Here is a 24,967-nt window from a genome sequence, read left to right on the forward strand (position 1 = left end):
GAAACATGAGGCCTTTGGCTCTCCTGGGACATGTGGCGATTCTCATCCACAGATTTTTTCAAGCGGCAGACTTGCTGTTCGTCAGGCTCAGCCTGTGTCGCTTTCGATGCCCCAAGCAGCTCTGCAGAATAATTCAGCAAGGGATCATATTCAAGATCAGTTGCTGGACATTTGTGGTCCAGTACATACTTTCTGGCCTGACTCTCTTCATTCTTTGATGGCTCGTGCCACTCTTCCTTTGGAAGCAGGCGATTTTCAAGAAAATCTTGCCTCATATTTGTATTCCTGAAGGAGGTCATGTGACTTTGCGATGGCTCTTCATGTGTTAAAGCAAGCTTGGAGAGGCTCTTCTGCTTTTCTTCAACCTCAGTCTTGACGGATTCAATTTCTTTGCTGAGCCTTTCCAGTTCTTCCATGGTTGTGCCTAGTTTTGTCAATGCAAGAGAAGTTTTGTTTTATCTTTAAAAATCACTTCAGATGAAATGCAGACTCCAGAATATCCTGGACAAGGAGTTTACTATCAAAAGGACATTAGCTCTTCCAAACCCAGCCATCTACTAACTGATCGGTTCTTAGAAGCAGAAGAAGTCAAGAACTAGCTCTGTTTAAGTCTTTGAAATGTCGAGCTCATCTCCATGACTGATTAAAGTACATTCGTGCCTTATTACTAAAGTGCCCCACCGATGTGGGGCCAGGTTTATACATAATTATTAAACTCTGTCAAACATGATATAGTTTGGATATAGCCTATTGAGATTATTTACCAACCAATGACAATTTGGAACCAGTTCCAATACCCGAATGCCACTAACACCGAATTGTACATCGTTTCATACACCAATATATCTTCTCTAAGAAAACATTATTTAAAGCACTAGTCTTTCCTTAATTCAGTGGGCTTCAAAATTTTCATTAAGGTCCCTGGTAGTCTACTGATTGTCTCAAACATAAACTGCCCCCTTCCCTTGCCCACCAACATAAAAAATCTTAAAAAAAAAATCAATCAATAAAACAAAACTCTAGAGCAGCTGGATTCACACTCCTGAGAAAAAACCAGGATAGTAACAAGAGAAAAGGCTCACAGTAACAGCTGTTCCCAATACCTGGCAGCTCCTTTCTGACTTTTAACTAAGGAAATCAAAAGTTTCTTCCCTCTTTTCAAGATACATTTTCCTATATCATTTATGGGATAATTTATACACTTCTCTCTTCTCTCAAACAAGAGATTTCAGATAGAACATGTGGTCCAACTTTTAACCTGTGAATTTATTTTCGATAATCCACATGTTTTGATAACACACATGCTGCTTTTTTACACAAGGAGCTCTCTCCTGGCTCAACAACCTCTCTTTTCCTGTTACATTAACACTGCTGAAATGTACAAGAATGGGTTACAAAGGTGAATGACATTTGGGGGGAGGAAGGAGAAGGCCAAGAGCAAGCCCCAAAACGAGAACTATCCTAGGATCCAAACATAAACGCCTGGATCTAATTTCTCTTTAAATAAACGCGGACAGGGGTCTAAACTCAGGATAACCAGCCGGAACTGCATTCTGGCATCAGCTGGGTTTCATTTGGTTGCCTTGATTGAGGAAGGACTGTTTAAGCAGTGCTTTGGGGGCACTATTGAAAAAAAAAATGTGTTTATACTTTCTCTCCATCTCACAAGTTAAAAAAAACAAAAAACTTTTTTCCCCCACCAGAAGCTATATTTGGAGGGTTAATTTTGAAGTTTGAAGGCACACTTAAGAACCTTTGGTCAGGCTACAGGTGCCTGAGAAAATCTCCTTTGGATTATAAACACTTCTTGCTGCAACCAGGGTCCCACCGCACCTCCTTTCACCAGAGCATAGTAAACCCCTTAGAGTAATTCCATGATGGGTATGGGTGACACAAGTCCACGCACATCCATCTTACAGCCAGCAAACCTGTGCATGCCTTTCTAGGATCCAGCGCGGCGGGAGCAGGCATCTCCTGGTCGGTAGCAGGGAGACCACAGCCCAGCGAGCGCCGCTCACCCCGCCTCCCTGATCACGTGACGACGTGGGCAGGGAAACCCAGGTAGAAGGGGGCGTGTGCGCGGGGCTCTCAGTCACTGCACCCCATGTGCCCTGTCCTTTGGACCCAGGAAAGAGGGGCTCTTGAGACAACCAGCCCACTCCATCTTCCCGAACATTACTGCCCCTCCACGCCCAGGTTTCAGGAATCATGGGACCACCCAAAAGGCCTGAGAAAAACTCTCCCACTTAGGATCCCCATAGCACCATTACTGTTCAACATATCTCAAAACATACTTTTCATGGGAGGGATAAAGAAAAAGGGAATAGAGGTTGGCACTTAAGGCTCCTGATCCTGGGTGTGATGCTGGGGAGATTTTGCCCTTGGAGACTCGGGGACAACTTGGTTCTTCTCCTAAAGCAAGAGCTTTTCTCTTTTAACAGCCACCCTTAAGGAATTGCCCTTAAGTAGCCAGTAGGAAAATAGATCAAAGTACCTCTTTGTGGGCTGGGGAAGAGGCAGATTATGGGCATCAGAGAAAGGAAATAAGAGTCGAGACAGAATGCTTGGGAGACAGAAATTAAAAAGCAATTTTTCATGACCTTTCAGGGCAAACAGAGATCTAGAGAACCTGCTGAGGAAATGTACGTTTGGTTAGTAGAGGACAAATGAGGCACCCCCACCCCCAACACACAGACAGACAGGCACACACCAGCCCGGGCTTACTTCTTACTTCTCTCTCTCCTTACTTCTAGACCAAGCAAGAGGCCAGAGGTGGATACTAGTAAGGTTACCTGATATGCTTCATGCCCCACCCCCACTATAACTTGACTGAACTTTACAATGGTATCTGCAGTGGTCTCCACAAGCTATGCCAATTGAGGATGAGACACCAATTTTTAAAAATATGGTTTACATCTCTTTTGGCCATTTAAACTATAGTAATGAAATATTGATTAATTCTCTAATACTTTTGAGTCCTGGAGAGAAGTTGGGTCATTAAAATGCGACTTACATCTATTTCTATCAAGGAAATTTTCAAGGGTGGGTGAAGAAAAGAGGTGGGAGTGAATGGTAGTCAACCCCTCACGCCCACCTGACATTTTTTTCCATAAGCCCTTTCTCACCCCTGGATTCAACATGGCTCCCATGGCTCCTCCACACCTGGAGGACTTTCAAGCAGCTGCAACCATCTGCCTCACTCATTTCCCACTGCATTTCCTGGTGTCTGAACTGACAATACAAATGCTGGCACTGACCCCCGGGACGGTCCTAAGGGCACGGAAAATGGCAAAAGGACCCAGCAAAGGGTAGCATGGGCTACTGCTCAAGGCCACCCCTGAGTCACGATCTGTACACTCTCTGAGCCTACCTGAGATGAGCTGCCTTGCCACGTCTTTTCGCTCAGGGGTAGGTCTTATATAGTCCCAAGCTACTCAAAGGCGGAGCTTCCTAGCTTTCCCAACCAATGGTAAGACTGGGGCTGGAGTCAAGGGAGAAAACAGGGAGTGAGAAAATGACTGAGAATCCACAGTAGGGGAAGTGGCAGGTGAGTGGAAAGAGTGTGTCTATCCTCCATGGGGAAGGTTCATAGAGGCATAAGCTAGGGGTGGGGAGAACAATTTTCCAAGAACTTAAAGGACCCTCAGTTAAGGAGGCTTCCACCATATTTTTGTGGGACTGACCTTGCTCCTAAATGGCGTCCTTTGGTTTTTGTTATATTTGACTGTTAGCCTTCACGGATCACAGAGAGAACCATGCTTTGGAAGAACATCTTAGTTTTGCCCCTCTCACTCAGGTGATCTTAGACAAGGCATCTGACTTACCTGAGTTTTCATTTGTTGATCTGTGAAATAAATGTGCTTTTCATAGGGTAATAGAATTCAGTGTGATATAATATACCAAACTGCCTAACATAAAGTAGGTGAGAATTTAGGAAGGCAATGAAACCTAAGTTCTCCCCCAACCCCCAGCTCTACACACATCCACAAAAGACCAGATGCATGTTCCTAAAATCTTTCCTGTTGAAACTAATTCCTCAAAGTGAAACAATATCCATATTCCATGGGTCTTCTTTGTAAACTGAAATACTCCTGGGATGGAGAGCCTCCTAAGTCACTGAGAAGTTGACGACTTTTAAACAAGAATGCTAGGAGGCTCTAGTACTAATTTAGTTTCATTTCTTGATAGGGTACAACTGTTTCACCAGTAAAACACAAACAGGTGTGTTCTTTTTGCTTTGGGGTGGGGCGTAGGTAATTGTGATTACCCTGAAAGTCCTCAGAATACAGATAAGATAAATATCTAAATGTCTTCATTTTAAAGAGAACCAGCCTAAAGTGAATACTTTTCATAAGTCACTGTCCAGGATTATTTTTACCGGATGAGTTTTCCACACCTTAATTTATTTTCTTGTATTTTTTCCATTATAAAACTTTTATGGCTGAGATAATTTTATTGAATACATCCTCTTTTTCAGACATCAGAAAATTTAAATTCCTCAGCAGAGTTTCCAAGTCATGACCTTAATGAGAGTCCCAAAGAAATTGCTTTCTGACTTAAACTTAATGTCTATTCAATCTGTGGGAGTTTCTTCACCTGGTTCCTCACTCTGAATTAAATCTGACTCATCATTCATGCCTGTATCATCTGAGGCTGTGGAAATCATGTCCGTTGTTCTAGATTTTGACAATGTGTCTTCTTTTTTCAATTCTGAAGATGTAGTACCCCAAAATGTGCTGCTGTCAGCACTCTTAGAAAAAGATGTGTCTGATACACCTTCTGACGGGTGGAAGTAAGACAGAGTTGCCAGCTCTGGGTTGACGGAGTATTCGGTTAGAACTGGACTTTTATAACTGAAAAAGAAAACAGGTATCAAGAATTGTTCCTAATTACATACATTTGCAGCTCAACTCAATTCAGAAAGGCATCACAAAAATTGAAACAATATGGAATTGGAATTCTGTCCAATTACTTGGTATAATGCCATATAAATAAGTAAAAAATGTTAGACCCTAAGTAGATGTGCTGTTGAGAACAGAGGTCATAGTTCTTTTGTTCCCAAGCTAGAAAAAAGAATGCATATCTAAATTCTCTATATCCTTTTCGATTGACTAGTGTTATTTTTATCTGTAGATGACTAAAATACTAGGGAAAAATTCTCCCTGCGAGACAACCCCATGCTCCTTTCTGAATAGAGGAAATGGAGCCTAACCTCGTATCTTACAGATAAATTTGGGAGCTGCATTTCCTAACAGCCTACTAAAGAAAGGAGGGTGTGAGCTTCATATCACACCTGTTACAAAGACTCCAGAGGTCTGCAGACTTACCTCATTGTCTTCACCTTGTACAGCAAGGCACTGCTGATGGCCAAGATGACGACAAAAAGGAAGAGGGTCATCAGGGAGATGCCCAGCATTAATTTTAACTTGATTTCCTGTAGCTGTGTCATGTTATCTTCATTTATGGCATTCAAATCAGAGTCTGAGAAGAAAGAAAGAAAAGGCAATGGGAAAGAGTAACCGAGTCCAGCATGTTTCCTGGAGAAGTAAGGATAGCAGAGCAACTGCAGAAAAGCGTTCGCCATCCAGAGTAGTCACTACTCACGCCCACTGCTCATTTACCATGCAGAGAAGACTGTAGGCTCCATCCTATGGCTAAGTGCCCTTCACTTTTTTTTAAACCTTCACTAGAGTCCTGGAAGAGCTGTTCTTAGCTCCATTTTACAGGATCACAGAAGTTTATGAATTTGCCCATGGCACCTAGCTATTAAGTGGCAAAATCTGGTTTCAAACCCACATTACCAGGTGCTAAAATGTGTATATAGGAATCTTCCTCCCTGACTAATAAAAACCACTGGAAAGATGACTATTGAAAATATGATGGACTCACACAACAGGGGTTAGTCCTTCAGCAGAGAAAGATAGAATTTTACTGTTCGGAACTGCATTGATTTTTCTCTGATGCCAAAAGGATGGTGTACTGAGGTTTAAGAAATGAATTTTCCATTTTATTACTGAGATCAAACCTAATGTATATGATGCTAAAAAAAGAAATGAAAACTTACTGCTTTCTAAAATAAGTTATGTGACAAAAATCATCTCCAGACCCAGAGCTATCAAAGATATCAAATCTATTGATGAAAATAGAACTTTACTGCCAAATTTTATATTTTCCTGAATTTATGCCTCACTTAATAGCCATTTATTTAATGCGACTTTAAATGACCATGTTGTTATTTCTCTCTTCTCCCAGCTTTCTCCCACCCAAAACTTACAAAGGTTTTCATTATTTGTTAGGTAATGATGTTTTGGATAAGCAGTGACAAGCTCCCACGTCTGTATTCTCTCATTCTGTTAATTGTCAGAGTACGATCTTAGACCAAGTAGAGTGAAATGTACAACTATCATTGATTATCTTGACTTCAAGGCAGATTACTTTGGGAATAATCAAACAAATGATGTTGAAATGGGCTGTGCTCCTGAATTGCTTTGCTACTCCTTAAAAGTTTTTTTTATAAAGAGGTGTACTTCTAGTACATTTTGTTTTTTGAGGTGATGGTCAAAACTAGAGAAGGGTTTGGAATTCTCAACCACTGGACATTATGACAAAGCTTATTACAAGTATGGACAGGTTTTCTCTCTCAGCCTCAGTTCTCTTGTCTGTGAAATGGCAATAATACCAACTTCATGGAGTTGCTGTGAAAACTGACATAATGTATGTAAAGCACCTGGCATGTAATATGTACTAAATACATGACAGAAAATAAATCATGCCCAATCTAATTAGTTGGAAAGACAAAGTATTTCTAAGGTAATGCAGCCTTTGTCATTTCTACATACAATTTTTCTAAACAAAGAAGTCTCTTCATTCTCTTTAAACACTGCAAGGCGAACAGCTGTATTTATTACAAATAATCCAATGCAGAAGAGAGTTGTCAGGACTTAGATGTATTACCAGGTGCAATTTTTTCCCAGTAGTTTATTTGTAGGACAGAGGTTTTGGGGGTAAATTAATGTATTGCCTTATTGTGACATTTTCTATTGAAATCAGTTCTTTTACTCATATAAATACGGCTAATCCATTAATGAAAACTACAAGACTGCATTCAGCAGCAGGAATTTTCTTATTCCTTGCTGGTGGGAATACAAAACAGTATAGCCACTTTGGAATTCAGTTTGGTAATTTCCTACAAAGCTAAACAGTTTTACCATACAATCCAGCAATCACGGTTGTTGGTATTGACCCAAATGAGCTGAAAACTTATGTCCACACAAAGACCTACATATGAATGTTTATAGCAGCTTTATTCATTATTGCCAAAAATTGGAAGTAATCAAGATGTCCTTTAGTAGGTGAAAGGATAAATATATTGGTACAATTTATTGTACATTGTCCAATTGTGTGGACAATGAAATGTTAAATAGTGATAAAAAGAAATGAACCATCAAGCCACAAAAATACATGGAGGAATTTTAAATGCATATTAACAAGTGCAAAAAGCCTTGTGAAAGTCAATATACTATAGTTACCAACTATAGAACATTCTGGAAAAGGCAAAAATATGGAGATGGTGAAAAGTGCAGTTGGTAGCCGGGGATTAGTGACAGAGGGGATGGATTGGTGCAGCACAGGGGATTTTTAGGGCAGTGTAACTACTCTGTATGATTGTAATGGTGGACACATGACATCATGCATCTGTCAAAACCCACAGAACTGTACAACACAAAGTGTGGACCCTAATGTAAACTATGGACTTCAGCTAATAGTAATGTATCAACATTGGCTTGTAAATTATAAAACGTACTAAACCAATGCAAGTTGATAATGATAGGAAAAACTGAGTAGAGGAAATATAGGAGAAATCTGTACTTTCTGCTCATTTTTTTTCTGTAAGCCCCAAACTGCTCTGAACTTAGAGTCCATCAATTAAAAAAAAAAAACTGTGTTCTATATATGATTCACTTGCCTACTCCCCCATTTGATTTATCTGTTTTAGGAATAGAAGTTATAAAACGGGAAAATAAAAATAGCCCTCTCCAACATGGTACCTGGAGAATAATGCATAGGGACAATTGCTTCTCTAAAACAGCAACTGTCCTCTCTGATATAGTGTTAGCCACCGTGCTACCCTTTCACATACACTTCACATTACTGGGGAAAACACTATTGCCACACAGTGAAGTCACACACTAAAATGTGTGCTGGCATTGATGCATCCATTTAATTGAAGTGTTTTGTGCTTACATGGAATTGGGTGAAATAGTTGATCTTTTTCCTCAAGCTCCTCAGCTGTTGGTGTTGCATTTAAAGCTGTTAAAACAATAAATTGGCGTTAAGGTAAACAAAATTAACTTCCTAAAATTACTGTGTGTGCGTTTAATATGTAGAATTTATTCTCATTATTCATGACACTTATGTTCCATAAAGTCATGTGAACACTGAATTAGTGAATACCAAACTGCTGCCCCTAGGGGAAATACAAGGTTAGGTTGCTGTGAACCTCTGGTCACATTTTCATCAACCAACAAATACATAACCTTGTTTTCTCTGTGTTTCTGTTTAATGATATTTTATTTAATATATATTGTTGATTCATTAACAGTGAATTCATGATTAACAGCATCATAAATATGCCTGTTATCTGACACATATTTTCTCCATAAGGTATATCACAGCCTTCTTGTGCTTAGGAATACTAACCAGTATCTTAATACTACACTTAGGGGCCATTTTAATTAGCAAAACCACCAACAAAATGCACAAACATGCAAAACACGCAGCACTAAGTAAACCACCAAAAGGACACTTAATTACAGTGTAAAAGCTAAAAAAAGGAAGGCAGAGCGTTGCCTTCCTTGTTTTACCTCAGTTGGGAACATTGAGTGTCAGGCAATTAAATTTTTTGCTGCTCTGGGCATGTCCACAAGCGACCACGAAAGTAATTTGGGGGGTTACAAATACTCTTTAGATGTAGGTAAATTCACAGATACAAAATCTGCAAATAATGAGGATCAACTGTGTATGTATATATTTCATGTCTACAATGTACATATATGTGTATGCCACATGAATTAAATTTACTCATGTGTGCATCTACATATGATATATACATTTATACATGCATATATATCAATGCACATTACATTTATTCATGTATGCCTATATGCTTTTGACATATGCAATACATATTACATATGCATTTTGACAGATGCTTGCATATATTTTGATATATACTTTGCATTTATTCACACATTTCCATGTGCTTATGGGCAAATTGCTTCAAACACAGAGAGGGACTATATTGAGCAAGAGCCTTACTTAAAATTTTTAATCATAAATAAATTGAATGACAAGGCTGCAATATTTATAGGAGAATAAACATTTAGGAGAGGGAATCAGAAAATGCAGGACACGGTCAACTTTGTGGTTTTGATTTGCATTTGCTATTATGTATGATAATGGCAGCAAAATGTTGACTTATTAATTCTTAATTAATTCTAATATTAATCCTTAATATTAGAACTGACTCATTAGAACAAAATTACACTGGTCTTGGCTTTCTTGCATAAGACTTTAGAAAACCAAAACATTTTCTCAGCTACCTAACGACTATCAGTTTACCTTTAGCTAACATTGTCCAAAATGCAGGCTCATTTGGACGGTTGGTTCGTCCTGTTTAAAAAACAAAATAGAACAGGATAACTAGGTAAGGTGAGTTCGCTTTAGTAAATTTAGGATAGAACATTTATTCACTTTTCTGTTGGTCATTTAACAGTTATACTTTGAGCTCCTACCATGTTCCAGACCCTGTGGTCGGCACTAAAGTTACAAAAGTGACAAGACATGGACCTTATGCTGAAGGAACACACCCTCAGTTTGGGAGACAGACAAAAATCACTATTCATTATGTTGCAGGATAACGGGGGCTTCAATAGAAACACACAAGTGGTGTGCACATAGAAACCAGCTGCAAAGGCCGGAAACTCTTCGAAAGGGAGATGATGCTCCAATGTAGTCTTAGAGGACTAGAAATTGTTTGCTAGGCAAACAAGGGAAGAGTGAGGTTATTTCACTGTGAACAAAGTCAGAGTCGTGAGCAGATTTGGTGAGTTCTAAGAGCCTCAGGTAGTCTGAAGTGAAGAATGTGGGTGGGAAATGGGACCACAGAAGAAACTTGAACCTTTCCCAGGGGTCAGATTGTTTCAGATTTAAACGCCTGGTTTAGTAATTAGAACATGATCCCAAACCTAGTAGTAAATTACTAAAGATATTTAAGAAAGGATATCACTAGGATGATTTTCTAGTTCTAAATATATAAAAAAGATGACTAAGTTGTTTGTTTTAGTAGTGTTAGAGATGCAAACTAATTCACAACAGTCACGTGAGAAACATACTTGGATTGCATGAACTGGAGAAAATAGGGTTTCATGTAACGACAGGTCCATTGTCTTCAATTAGACCACTTGTTCAAGACCTTAGAGGAGAGCCATCCTGGGGGTTATGTTTTCACAAATATTTCATAAGGAACAATATTATCAGCAGGAGAGATAAATGATGATTTTGATTTTGAAACCTCTCACTACCAACCGCCCCCCACCCCCCACCAATAATTTTGGGAAACACTAATAATTGACTCTAATTAGAAATAAATTTATTCCTCAAGCAGATAGATACTTGTACATTATTATTTTTAAAATAATATTAAAATGTATTAAATATATTTATATGTTGAATATAAATATAAGTGTAATACATTTTGTTAAAATAGATTTTATTTTAAAAAGAGCTCACACCCTCTCCCTTCATCAGGTAAATCTAAAGATGGACTCAGACTTCCATTGTTTCAAGGATTTTCAAGTGACTTTAAATTGCAGCTGTGTAAGTTCTTTATAGCACGCTATTACTTTATGAGACATCCAGAGTAATGAGACTTAAATTAAATCATATAATGAAATGCTCCAGGTAGGACTAATGTGTAGAAACTTTAATACTTCGATATTGTTTTTGAGGGGGTTCAGTAGCATGTTCTTCACTGGTGGCTATCCCAGGAAATGACGTAGTTGTTTCATTGAGGAGTTTATCTAGGAAAAGGGATAATAAATTATCAGCACATACAAATATTGACAACGTCTGTGATTAGGCATATTTTTTAAGCTAAAAAATGGAACATAGAAGAAAAAGAGAAAGATGTTGACATTTTCCTGAGATAGCGTAAAGGAGGGGAAAGACGAAGGCATTGAAGAAAAAAGTTTTGGGAAAATGGGTTGCCCGAGAGGGGATTAATACACCTATAATTTGTGGGAAAGAGGAAAAGCTGGTACTGTGGGGCCAGAAGCTTCTTTTAGAGGTAAAAGAGGTAAATACCAGATGGTATTCTGAGCAGAACTTGAAGTGATACTATCAGCCCAGAACAGCTTGGTTGCTGGTCATTGTCAGGAAGTGGAAGAGGAAGGTACATCAGTATCCTTGTAAATGGGAAGCGTTTCCTTTACTATTCAAAACAAAATCAAGGGTTTTCAGGCCTGATTTACTATGTATTTCAGTCTATAATGTGCCCCTCTTCTGGAGGAATGTCAGTAAGAGTGTATTTGGCAACAATTGTGACCCGAGACGTTTTCCACCCCTCCCCACCCCCCATGGTGGCCATTTCAGTCAATTTTGTTTAATGCAGGCGCTAATGAAGTTCCACACGAAGTACAGGCAATCTTGCTATAGAAAAAGTTCTACATAGAGACAGAGTTAATTCGGACTGAGGCTACCAACAGCACCATGACAGGTGCCTTGTTGGCAAGAAAGCTATGGAAAAGAGAATCTGTTTCCAGACTTGACATGATTCAGGCAGGACTCCAACAAAATTGGTAAGTAATCCTCGAGGTCTGCTATAGAACCCTCCTACTCTATTTTGGCAAAAAATCATGTGGATTTCCCCCTTGCCCTCACAGTTCTAGTTCCAATTGTTAGTCAAAAATTTTCTGCAGAGTTCCAACTCCTTGAGGGGCTTGCTCCCCTAGAATGTCCCTACCATGTTAGCATATGTCCTTCTGTCAGATCCCCATTTTAAATGGCAACAATTTCTTATCCCTATCCAACTTTCTTTGACAATACTCTGGAGACCTGAATTGTGGGAATAGCAATTAGGTTTTGCAATTTCTTTCATGGGTCCTATGGTCCTCAAAAATCCATCTCTTAAGGAATTTGAGCTACTTGGTCTAAGACCTGCCTTTCTGTCTCTTGTCCCAAACAACTTAAGATGATGTTTGGTGTATACAAACAAAATTCCTGTGAGTGATTTGTTTAATTAACACATGCCCTTGAAATGTCCCTAATTTATTTCCCAAGGTTTGGAATTGTTCAAAATATTCCATTATTATCAAATAGCTTTTATTAACAATTAGGTATTACTGAGTCTGGCTTTTCCCAATATTAAAGTTGCCAGAGCCAGACACATTCTCTCTTCTCTATTTAATTTTATCCTCTTTTCCTTGTCTTCTGTTTTATGCTTGGGGGTTTTATAGATTTGAGCTGCCAACACTTCATGGTGAAAGATATGTATATCTTTAAACATATACATATAGATATGTATATGTACTTTGGAGACTGTTAATGGCCTCCAAACTCACATGCTGGCAACAGCTTTATTTAGCAAATTCATTATGCTTGGTGGAAAGACACAAAAAAGAAATAAGAACATTTGAAGTTGGAGGTATAAGCAGAAAGGAGTAAAAATGTGGGCTTAAGAACGACATACAGTTTTATAGAGCTATACATTTAGTCATTTATCTTTCCATGAAAACCAAAAACATGAGGCTAAGAAATGCAAGAACCTTCTTGACTTCTAACTTTATTAGTGCAAGGGGTATGGAGTCTCCTTATTTTGGAGGTAGGATTCTCTGACACTAGCTCCACTAAGACCTTTTTCCTACTTGATACTCTCTAGAGCTATTTTGAAATCTTGCTTTAAGGGCTCTTCCTATTTGCAGTGGTGGTTTTCACTACTTTCAGTACTTACAGTTTCTTAGAGCAAATTGCAAATCGGTTGTTGCTCTCACAGATATTTCAGACTGGCTGCCATTTACATTTTGCGTTGTGAACACATCTAAAAACACAAGATCAAATATTTTCAGCAACTAGCTAAGTTACTTCTTGTTCCTTTAAATTTTTCCTCATCTGATTTTTTTTTTCTTAAAACAAAGGTACTAATTCCAAGAAAAGAATAATAAAGTATTTGAGATATTCTTCATCTACAAATTGAGGCAATGGGGCATGGTTTAAAAATAAAACTCATGGGGGAAAAAGCCAAATTGGTATCCTGATATTAAATAACATTCCAAGGAGAAATTATTGAGGAAATTATAACAAGTGCTAAAGTAGATTTGTAGGTGTATATTATTATCACTGTATTGATATAATCAAAAGCCAAGTAAGAAGCATTCGTTTGCCCCTGAACCTTCTGTTATATTATAGAACAGCTTAAACAGCATATATTTCAATAACAATAACAATCACAGTCTCCCATACATGTTCACATTTACATATGTACATAAAGAATCTTGCTCTTAAAAGTTGTCAGTGGGGTTGGTTATAATTCAAAACCAATGGATATATCCACCCAGAGTAAGAGTAGATTGGATCAAGATGGCTGACTGAATCATTGACATATGAATATATATACATGTCTCTTTTTTCCAAAATCTCATGAAATGACAGAAAATCTTATATGTATGTGAATACATATGTGTGTTTAGTACATACACATCTATTCATTCGTCATACCACTCAGGCTTACACTCATGCTTACACATACACACATATGCACACACACACACAGTCCTATTAATGTATCATGATTTTTGAGGAATTTCTGAGCTAGATCTATGGAAAAATGTAGCAAAAGGAAGCAAAAGCCCAACATGTATGTTGTAAGTTATGAAAGTATAGAAACTAAGACACAGTGGTATTTTTACAGGGAAAGACAGATCAAAGAAACAATAAAAAAGGTAGCAACTGACCCAAGTTCAAATGAGAGTATATATTAAATGGGTTTCACATAAGTAGGAAATTGGTGTTCAATATTAGGCAATCCTCCTTGAAAAACACAAAGTTTCATGCCTATTTTATGCCATATACAAAGATAACTGATTTAAGAACTAAAAGTTAAAGACAAAAATATGAAATCATTTGAAAAAATAGGAAAATAATTTATCTTGGATTGAATAAGACCTATCTAACCAAAATACAAATTTTTTAAAAAAATAATCAACATTGATTTCATAAAATTAAAATTTTTCTCTGTGATTAAGATACCTAAACAGGTTTTAAAGATAAGCAATAGCCTGGGGGGAAAATACCTGTTAACTATTACTATAGCAAAAACAGTTTGCTAAACATAAAAGAGCCCCTACAAACACATGAAAATACAACCTGATAGAAAAATGGGCCATGGATATGAATAGGCAAATCATAGAAGTAGGAATAAAAATATCCCAAAAATACAGAGAAAAATGCTCAACTTCATAAGTAATCAGAATGCAAATGAAAATAGTCATGGAAAATTCTCATTTATATTCACAAAACATGGTTAACAATTTTTTTTTTTATGAAATTTATTGACAAATTGGTTTCCATACAACACCCAGTGCTCATCCCAAAAGGTGCCCTCCTCAATACCCATCACCCACCCTCCCCTCCCTCCCACCCCCCATCAACCCTCAGTTTGTTCTCAGTTTTTAACAGTCTCTTATGCTTTGGCTCTCTCCCACTCTAACCTCTTTTTTTTTTTTTTTCCTTCCCCTCCCCCATGGGTTCCTGTTAAGTTTCTGAGGATCCACATAAGAGTGAAACCATATGGTATCTGTCTTTCTCAGTATGGCTTATTTCACTTAGCATTACACTCTCCAGTTCCATCCACGTTGCTACAAAGGGCCATATTTCATTTTTTCTCATTGCCACATAGTACTCCATTGTGTATATATACCACAATTTCTTTATCCATTCATCAGTTGATGGACATTTAGGCTCTTTCCATAATTTGGCTATTGTTGAGAGTGCCGCTATGAACATTGGGGTACAAGTGCCCCTATGCATCAGTACTCCTGTATCCCTTGGATAAATTCCTAGCAGTGCTATTGCTGGGTCATAGGGTAGGTCTATTTTTAATTTTCTGAGGAACCTCCACACTGCTTTCCAGAGCGGCTGCACCAATTTGCATTCCCACCAACAGTGCAAGAGGGTTCCCGTTTCTCCACATCCTCTCCAGCATCTATAGTCTCCTGATTTGTTCATTTTGGCCACTCTGACTGGCGTGAGGTGATACCTGAGTGTGGTTTTGATTTGTATTTCCCTGATGAGGAGCGACGCTGAACATCTTTTCATGTGCCTGTTGGCCATCTGGATGTCTTCTTTAGAGAAGTGTCTATTCATGTTTTCTGCCCATTTCTTCACTGCGTTATTTGTTTTTCGGGTGTGGAGTTTGGTGAGCTCTTTATAGATTTTAGATACTAGCCCTTTGTCCGATATGTCATTTGCAAATATCTTTTCCCATTCCGTTGGTTGCCTTTTAGTTTTGTTGGTTGTTTCCTTTGCTGTGCAGAAGCTTTTTATCTTCATAAGGTCCCAGTAATTCACTTTTGCTTTTAATTCCCTTGCCTTTGGGGATGTGTTGAGTAAGAGATTGCTACGGCTGAGGTCAGAGAGATCTTTTCCTGCTTTCTCCTCTAAGGTTTTGATAGTTTCCTGTCTCACATTTAGGTCCTTTATCCATTTTGAGTTTATTTTTGTAAATGGTGTGAGAAAGTGGTCTAGTTTCAACCTTCTGCATGTTGCTGTCCAGTTCTCCCAGCACCATGTGTTAAAGAGGCTGTCTTTTTTCCATTGGATGTTCTTTCCTGCTTTGTCAAAGATGAGTTGGCCATACGTTTGTGGGTCTAGTTCTGGGGTTTCTATTCTATTCCATTGGTCTGTGTGTCTGTTTTTGTGCCAATACCATGCTGTCTTGATGATGACAGCTTTGTAGTAGAGGCTAAAGTCTGGGATTGTGATGCCTCCTGCTTTGGTCTTCTTCTTCAAAATTCCTTTGGCTATTCGGGGCCTTTTGTGGTTCCATATGAATTTTAGGATTGCTTGTTCTAATTTTGAGAAGAATGCTGGTGCAATTTTGATTGGGATTGCATTGAATGTGTAGATAGCTTTGGGTAGTATTGACATTTTGACAATATTTATTTTTCCAATCCATGAGCAGGGAATGTCTTTCCATTTCTTTAAGTCTTCTTCAATTACCTTCATAAGCTTTCTATAGTTTTCAGCATACAGATCCTTTACATCTTTGGTTAGATTTATTCCTAGGTATTTTATGCTTCTTGGTGCAATTGTGAATGGGATCATTTTCTTTATTTGTCTTTCTGTTGCTTCATTGTTAGTGTATAAGAATGCAACTGATTTCTGGACATTGATTTTGTATCCTGCAACTTTGCTGAATTCATGTATCAGTTCTAGCAGACTTTTGGTGGAGTCTATCGGATTTTCCATGTATAATATCATGTCATCTGCAAAAAGCGAAAGCTTGACTTCATCTTTGCCAATTTTGATGCCTTTGATTTCCTTTTGTTGTCTGATTGCTGATGCTAGAACTTCCAGCACTATGTTAAACAACAGCGGTGAGAGTGGGCATCCCTGTCGTGTTCCTGATCTCAGGGAAAAAGCTCTCAGTTTTTCCCCGTTGAGGATGATGTTAGCTGTGGGCTTTTCATAAATGGCTTTTATGATCTTTAAGTATGTTCCTTCTATCCCGACTTTCTCAAGGGTTTTTATTAAGAAAGGGTGCTGGATTTTGTCAAAGGCCTTTTCTGCATCGATTGACAGGATCATATGGTTCTTCTCTTTTTTTTTGTTAATGTGATGTATCACGTTGATTGATTTGCGAATGTTGAACCAGCCCTGCATCCCAGGAATGAATCCCACTTGATCATGGTGAATAATTCTTTTTATATGCTGTTGAATTCGATTTGCTAGTATCTTATTGAGAATTTTTGCATCCATATTCATCAGGGATATTGGCCTGTAGTTCTCTTTTTTTACTGGGTCTCTGTCTGGTTTAGGGATCAAAGTAATACTGGCTTCCTAGAATGAGTCTGGAAGTTTTCCTTCCCTTTCTATTTCTTGGAATAGCTTGAGAAGGATAGGTATTATCTCTGCTTTAAATGTCTGGTAGAACTCCCCTGGGAAGCCATCTGGTCCTGAACTCTTATTTGTTGGGAGATTTTTGATAACTGATTCAATTTCTTCGCTGGTTATGGGTCTGTTCAAGCTTTCTATTTCCTCCTGATTGAGTTTTGGAAGAGTGTGGGTGTTCAGGAATGTGTCCATTTCTTCCAGGTTGTCCAATTTGTTGGCATATAATTTTTCATAGTATTCCCTGATAATTGTTTGTATCTCTGAGGGATTGGTTGTAATCATTCCATTTTCATTCATGATTTTATCTATTTGGGTCATCTCCCTTTTCTTTTTGAGAAGCCTGGCTAGAGGTTTGTCAATTTTGTTTATATTTTCAAAAAACCAACTCTTGGTTTCGTTGATCTGCTCTACAGTTTTTTTAGATTCTATATTGTTTATTTCTGCTCTGATCTTTATTATTTCTCTTCTTCTGCTGGGTTTAGGCTGCCTTTGCTGTTCTGCTTCTATTTCCTTTAGGTGTGCTGTTAGATTTTGTATTTGGGATTTTTCTTGTTTCTTGAGATAGGCCTGGATTGCAATGTATTTTCCTCTCAGGACTGCCTTCGCTGCGTCCCAAAGCGTTTGGATTGTTGTATTTTCATTTCCGTTTGTTTCCATATATTTTTTGATTTCTTCTCTAATTGCCTGGTTGACCCACTCATTCGTTAGTAGGGTGTTCTTTAACCTCCACGCTTTTGGAGGTTTTCCAGACTTTTTCCTGTGGTTGATTTCAAGCTTCATAGCATTGTGGTCTGAAAGTATGCATGGTATAATTTCAATTCTTGTAAACTTATGAAGGGCTGTTTTGTGACCCAGTATATGATCTATCTTGGAGAATGTTCCATGTGCACTCGAGAATAAAGTATATTCTGTTGCTTTGGGATGCAGAGTTCTAAATATATCTGTCAAGTCCATCTGATCCAATGTCTCATTCAGGGCCCTTGTTTCTTTATTGACTGTGTGTCTAGATGATCTATCCATTTCTGTAAGTGGGGTGTTAAAGTCCCCTGCAATTACCACATTCTTATCAATAAGGTTGCTTCTGTTTATGAGTAATTGTTTTATATACTTGGGGGCTCCGGTATTCGGCGCATAGACATTTATAATTGTTAGCTCTTCCTGATGGATAGACCCTGTAACTATTATATAATGTCCTTCTTCATCTCTTGTTACAGCCTTTAATTTAAAGTCTAGTTTGTCTGATATAAGTATGGCTACTCCAGCTTTCTTTTGGCTTCCAGTAGCATGATAAATAGTTCTCCATCCCCTCACTCTCAATCTAAAGGTGTCCTCAGGTCTAAAATGAGTCTCTTGTAGACAGCAAATAGATGGGTCTTGTTTTTTTATCCATTCTGATACCCTATGTCTTTTGGTTGGCGCATTTAATCCGTTTACATTCAGTGTTATTATAGAAAGATACGGGTTTAGAGTCATTGTGATGTCTGTATGTTTTATGCTTGTAGTGATGTCTCTGGTACTTTGTCTCACAGGGTCCCCCTTAGGATCTCTTGTAGGGCTGGTTTAGTGGTGACAAATTCCTTCAGTTTTTGTTTGTTTGGGAAGACCTTTATCTCTCCTTCTATTCTAAATGACAGACTTGCTGGATAAAGGATTCTCGGCTGCATATTTTTGCTGTCTAGCACCCTGAAAATCTCGTGCCAATTCTTTCTGGCCTGCCAAGTTTCAAAAGAGAGATCAGTCACGAGTCTTATAGGTCTCCCTTTATATGTGAGGGCACGTTTACCCCTTGCTGCTTTCAGAATTTTCTCTTTATCCTTGTATTTTGCCAGTTTCACTATGATATGTCGTGCAGAAGATCGATTCAAGTTACGTCTGAAGGGAGTTCTCTGTGCCTCTTGGATTTCAATGCCTTTTTCCTTCCCCAGTTCAGGGAAGTTCTCAGCTATTATTTCTTCAAGTACCCCTTCAGCACCTTTCCCTCTCTCTTCCTCCTCTGGAATACCAATTATGCGTATATTATTTCTTTTTAGTGTATCACTTAGTTCTCTAATTTTCCCCTCATACTCCTGGATTTTTTATCTCTCTTTTTCTCAGCTTCCTCTTTTTCCATAACTTTATCTTCTAGTTCACCTATTCTCTCCTCTGCCTCTTCCATCCGAGCTGTGGTGGTTTGCATTTTGTTTTGCATTTCCTTTAAAGCGTTTTTCAGCTCCTCGTGACTGTTCCTTAGTCCCTTGATCTCTGTAGCAAGAGATTCTCTGCTGTCCTGTATACTGTTTTCCAGCCCAGCGATTAATTTTATGACTATTATTCTAAATTCACTTTCTGTTATATTATTTAAATCCTTTTTGATCAGCTCATTAGCTGTTGTTATTTCCTGGAGATTCTTCTGAGGGGAATTCTTCCGCTTGGTCATTTTGGATAGTCCCTGGTGTGGTGAGGACCTGCAGGGCACTTCCCCTGTGCTGTGGTGTATAACTGGAGTTGGTGGGCGGGGCCGCAGTCAGTCCTGATGTCTGCCCCCAGCCCACCGCTGGGGCCACAGTCAGACTGGTGTGTGCCTTCTCTTCCCCTCTCCTAGGGGTGGGATTCACTGTGGGGTGGCGTGGCCCGTCTGGCTACTTGCACACTGCCAGGCTTGTGATGCTGGGGATCTGGCGTATTAGCTGGGGTGGGAAGGCAAGGTGCACGGCGGGAGGGGGGGCAGGCTTAGCTCGCTTCTCCTTAGGTGATCCACTTCAGGAGGGGCCCTGTGGCAGCCGGAGGGAGTCAGATCCGCTGCCGGAGGTTTGGCTCCGCAGAAGCACAGAGTTGGGTGTTTGCGCGGAGCGAGCAATTTCCCTGGCCGGAACCGGTTCCCTTTGGGATTTTGGCTGGGGGATGGGCGGGGGAGATGGCGCTGGCGAGCGCCTTTGTTCCCCGCCAAACTGAGCTCTGTCGTCCGGGGGCTCCGCAGCTCACCCTCCCTTTGTCCTCCAGCCTTCCCGCTTTCCGAGCAGAGCTGTTAACTTATGACCTCCCAGACGCTAAGTCGCGCTTGCTGTCGGAACACAGTCCGTCAGGCCCCTCCGCTTTTGCAAGCCGGACTCGGGGGCTCTGCTTGGCTGGCGAGCCGCCCCTCCGCCCCGGCTCCCTCCCGCCAGTCCGTGGAGCGCGCACCGCCTCGCCGCCCTTCCTACCCTCTTCCGTGGGCCTCTCGTCTGCACTTGGGTCCGGTGACTCCGTTCTGCTAATCCTCTGGCGGTTTTCTGGGTTATTTAGGCAGGTGTAGGTGGAATCTAAGTGATCAGCAGGACGCGCGGTGAGCCCAGCGTCCTCCTACGCCACCATCTTCGATAGTTCGGTTAACAATTTTCATTGTAGGTAAGATTGTGGAGCATTCTTGGAGGCTATAAATTGGTAGATGCTTTTTGGCAGTGTCTGGGTGGCTCAGTCGGTTAAACATCCGACTTCAGCTCATGTCATGATCTCACGGTTTGTGAGTTCGAGCCACGCCTCGGGCTCTCTGCTGACAGCTCAGAGCCTGGAGCCTGCTTTGGATTCTGTGTCTCCCTATCTATCTGCTCCTCCCCTGTTCACTCTCTCTCTTTCTCTCTCTCTGTGAAAAATAAAAATAAAACATTAACAAATAAATAAATAAATTGGTAGATGCTTTTTGGAGGGCAATTTGGTGGTATCTATCAATATTTTTCAAGATTCATTTTTTTATTCAGCAATGTCCAGTACTCGGTATCTATCTAAAGGGAGATACACTTAAGCATATATGAGAAGAATGTCCAAGGGAAAAACTGCACATAATCTAATTCTTTAAAAAAGATAGTGGCTTAATTATGGGACATCATTTTCTGGAGTACTAGGTATCCACCTAGTGGATAGATGTGAAACGAGCTCGAGGTGTTAAATGAGAAAAGTAAATCTTGACACATTTTTGGTAAGATTTCATTTATGTTTTGTATGTATTTGTGTGTGTAAGAATGATTTTTTTCTTTAATCAAAGTTATCATCAGGCTCTTGATTTATACCCTCTGGTTAATTCCAGAGGTACATCCTGAAAGGGGAATGGTTGAACCATGTGCACACCATAGTGGCGGTCTGATCCTGGACAGATTAGACCCCACTCCTTCTGACTCTGCTTTTGGTAGCTATGAAACCTGGCAATTGACCTCTCTGAGCATCAGGTGTTTTTTGCACCTACAAAAGACAGATATTGATTCATCAAAGAGAAAATAGAAATACAACTTACGCATTATTGTGATCAAAGTACTTGAGTGTATATATTTGTACATGTATATATATGTCTATATCTTGATTGTATTTCTATTTTTAATTTGATTAATGTTAATAAGAATCCCAAGATAATTAGATTTAATCTTAATTTTTTTATTTTTCATTTTTAAAAAGTTTATTTATTTTGAGAGGGAGCAGGGGAGGGACAGAGAGAGAGAGAGAATCCCAAGCAGGCTCCATGCTGTTAGCACAGAGCCCCACATGGGGCTCGAACCCACAAAGCTCAAGATCATGATCTGAGCCGAGAGCAAGAGTTGGACAGTTAATCGACTGAGCCACCCAGGCACCCCTGTTTTTATTCTTAACAAGAGTTTCTTAGGAACTTTTCACTTTTTAGAATGGTGGACCTTACAAGGAGATGGAAAGAAAGCCCATATGAGTAATGATGAATAAACTGAAGTTTGATGGACCTTCCAAACATCTTAAAGTCATCTTGACATGAATTGAATTTTGCCCCCCCTCCAAAAGTCTGAACCCCCAGCACCTCAGAATGAAACCTAATTCAAAATAGGGTTGTTGAAGATAAAATTAATCAAGATGAAGTCAGCTTCTTAGTCTGGCTGCCTTGGACAGGGCTGGGCAGGGTAAGGTGGGGTAGAGTAGGGTAGGGCAGGGAAAAAAAGATGGAGTCACCCTGGAGTAGGTTGGGATCCTCATCTGATATGGTGTCCTTACAAGAAGATGGAAATGGACAGAGAGACAGAGCAAGAGTGCCATGTGAAGATGGAGGCAGAGATGGGAATTCGTGACAAGCTGAGGAATGCCTGGGGCTACCAGAAGCTGGAAGAGGCAAGGAACGATCCTTCCCTAGAGGCTCTGGGGAGAGTATAGCATGACCAAAACTTTGGTTTTGGATTTCTCGCTTCCAGAACTGTGAGAGAATAAATTTCTGTTGCTCTGAGCTACCCAGTCTGTGGTACTTTGTTTTAGCAGCCCTAGAAAATGGATACACACCTCCAAAGAAAGTTTGGTTAACAAAAAACCATAGAATTAGATCAATTGCAAATCACCAGAATGCCACGTGCCCTCTGTTAATTACAGACCATTATTGAAAGAATCTTGTTAAACTTCATAGCGTCTCATGAAAACAAAGTGATAGAAAATAAAAATTTCATTTTACACATGGAAACATTTAGAAGGTAAATAGGAATTTAAGATGTAGGAAATAAAATGATAGAGTTTTAAAAAGAGTTAAAATAAATCAAACCAGAATAACTAGCTTTTGCATATGTATTGCTATTAACTTTAAAGACTTACATTGTTTTATATCTTTATAATAATTGCCACTCTTCTCATTAGCAGGAGTATCCACCTTATTTTCCGGTGGCTTATTTTCTGGTGGGTCCTTATTTTCTGGTGGTTTATATTCTGGAGGTTCCTTATTTTCTGGCGGTTCCTTATTTTCTGGTGGTTCCTTGTTTTCCGGTGGTTCCTTATTTTCCACCAGTTCTTTGTTTTCCGGCGGTTCCTTATTTTCCGGTGGTTCCTTATTTTCCAGTGCCTGTTTACCTTGTTTTTCAGGTAGCATCATTTGAGATAACATCATGTCCCCAGACTCTGTAAAAAGCATGATCAGAAATATGTTGAGTTCTTTTACTACTTTCCCCTTTTCAGCTACATTTTTTCACAAGGATTTGAGGCCGAGATTTAGAATGTACATTATGCCATATTTCCAATGATAAACTTTACATCGACCTCTAGAAAACTGTCACATACCAATTTTCTAGGGTAATGGGTCATCTTATCTGCTATTTCTGTAAAATCTTTAAATACTTACTCTCACCATCATTATGGGAAGTCATATTGGGGAGCTGTGAGGAAAAAACCCCAGATACAAAAATATACAATATAAAATTCATTGGGAAAATGATATGATTTATCCAGTTATCTACTGCGTCTCCTCAGGGTTTCCTTTCTGTTGCCCAGAAGATCTGACAACTAGCTAGGTCATTATGATGTCACTGCCAAGTGGAGGTCAGAATGTCGGGTAGGAGTTTCCAAAAGCTTTGTGACTCAATCTGACATCTATTTTATCTTTGGTACTCTGGTGGTTTCTAGTTTTTTAAAAAGAAACCATTATCAGACTTTCTTTGAAAATTAAGAAATATATTTTCATGAAATAATGTGAATTGTTAGTTCCTGGATTTTAAAGAACCATGAATATTGTTGCTAACAAAATGAGAACATGCTTTGGTTTTCAGAGCATTACAATATCATGTGTTCTTTTGGATAGCTGCAGCAAAGTATCTGTTAAAAACCAATTAGAGATACCAAGATTCAAGCCATATGCCCTTCCAGTTCTGGTTCATGGACTACCTTAACTATAACTCTTTAGGAAAAGTGTTTTGAAACTCATCTTTTATATATATATATATATATATATATATATGACCTGTATCCTTCATGAAATATAAAATATTTGTTTTCCTTAAAACATTTTTATCAATGAAACCCACCTTTACCTCACATACTGATTGAAAAAATAATCTAGGACCTGGGGAAGATGGCTGCGTAGGAGGATGCTGGGCTCACCGCGTCCTTCTGATCACTTAGATTCCACCTACACTTGCCTAAATAACCCAGAAAACCGCCAGAAGACTAGCAGAACTGAGTCTCTGGAGCCAAGCGCAGATGAGAGGCCCTCAGAAGAGGGTAGGAAGGGCAGAGAGGCGGTGCGCACTCCATGGACTGGCGGCAGGGAGCCGGGGCGGAGGGGCGGCCCGCCAGCCAAGCAGAGCACCCGAGTCTAGCTTGCAAAAGCGGAGGGGCCGGATGGAGTGTGTTCCGACAGCAAGGGCGACTTAGCATCTGGGAGGTCATAAGTTAACAGCTCTGCTCGGAAAGCGGGAAGGCTGGAGGACAAAGGGAGGGAGAGTTGCTGAGCCCCCGGATGACAGAGCTCAGTTTGTTGGGGAACAAAGGCACTCACCAGCGCCATCTCCCTCGCCCATCCCCCAGCCAAAATCCCAAAGGGAACCAGTTCCTGTCAGGGAACTTGCTTGCACCACGCAACCCCCCAAAGCTGTGCTTCTGCGGATCCATCCCTCCAGCGGCAGGTCTGACTCCCTCCCGGTGCCACAGGGACCTCCTGAAGCGGACCTCTGAAGGATAAGTGAGCTGAGCCTGCCCCTCCCGCCCCTGTGCACCTTGCCAATCCACCCTAGCTAATACGCCAGATCTCCAGCACCACAAGCCTGGCAGTGTGCAAGTAGCCCAGACGAGCCACGCCACCCCACAGTGAACCTCGCCCCTAGGAGAGGGGAAGAGAAGGCACACACCAGTCTGACTGTGGCCCCAGTGGTGGGCTGGGGGCAGATATCAGGTCTGACTGCGGTCCCGCCCACCAACGCAAGTTATTCAAGACAGCACAGGGGAAATGCCCCGCAGTCCCGCACCACTCCAGGGACTATCCAAAATGACGAAACGGAAGAATTCCCCTCAAAAAAACGTCCAGGAAATAACAACAGCTAATGAACTGATCAAAAATGATTTAAAGAATATAACAGAAAGT

General features: G+C 39.9%; 1 protein-coding gene across 1 annotated transcript; it reads right to left on the bottom strand.

The window, feature by feature from the left end:
• Positions 1-4,549: 4,549 nt before the first annotated feature.
• Positions 4,550-23,002, bottom strand: EQTN (equatorin). Its single transcript, XM_030292818.1, is given in 6 exon segments — positions 4,550-4,853; positions 5,328-5,481; positions 8,245-8,310; positions 9,622-9,672; positions 13,010-13,096; positions 22,714-23,002. Coding segments are annotated over 6 exon segments (927 nt in total). The 3' UTR covers positions 4,550-4,573.
• Positions 23,003-24,967: the final 1,965 nt, after the last annotated feature.

The sequence above is a fragment of the Lynx canadensis genome, chromosome D4 (genome assembly GCF_007474595.2).
Source record: "Lynx canadensis isolate LIC74 chromosome D4, mLynCan4.pri.v2, whole genome shotgun sequence".
In the NCBI taxonomy this organism is placed as follows: domain Eukaryota; kingdom Metazoa; phylum Chordata; class Mammalia; order Carnivora; family Felidae; genus Lynx; species Lynx canadensis.